This window comes from Chaetura pelagica, unplaced genomic scaffold, assembly GCF_000747805.2.
Source record: "Chaetura pelagica isolate M959 unplaced genomic scaffold, ChaPel_1.0 scaffold10, whole genome shotgun sequence".
Classification (NCBI taxonomy): domain Eukaryota; kingdom Metazoa; phylum Chordata; class Aves; order Apodiformes; family Apodidae; genus Chaetura; species Chaetura pelagica.
In genome coordinates this window covers 12,053,437-12,053,666 of record NW_009952263.1, presented here as the reverse complement: position 1 = coordinate 12,053,666, position 230 = coordinate 12,053,437, and the positions used below count along the sequence as shown (strand labels likewise).

The 230-nt window shown below is 64.8% G+C and overlaps 1 protein-coding gene across 1 annotated transcript in view; it reads left to right on the top strand.

The window, feature by feature from the left end:
• The window catches only part of MALSU1 (mitochondrial assembly of ribosomal large subunit 1), a 7,215-nt gene continuing 6,985 nt past the window's right edge, over positions 1-230 (top strand). Inside the window, exon 1 of the mRNA XM_010007651.1 lies at positions 1-58. Within this exon, the coding sequence (XP_010005953.1) occupies positions 1-58 (58 nt within the window). The remainder of the gene's footprint in view (positions 59-230) is intronic.

Sequence of the window (230 nt, the reverse complement as noted above, 5' to 3'; positions counted from 1 at the left end):
ATGGAACAGACACTTCCCCGAGAAGTTCACGAGTTGCGAAGCGGCCGGAGCCCTTCGGGCAAGTCCGTGGGCTCTGAAAGGGGACACGAGGCTTGAACCGGGACAGGCGATGAGGGTTTATGCGGCAGCGCTCGTGTTTTCCGCCTACCCCTCTCCAGCTTCCCAACAAACCAGCACAGCGGAGTCCCCCGGCCCGGTCCCTGTTGCCCACCCCTCTCCGCTGGCCGCCG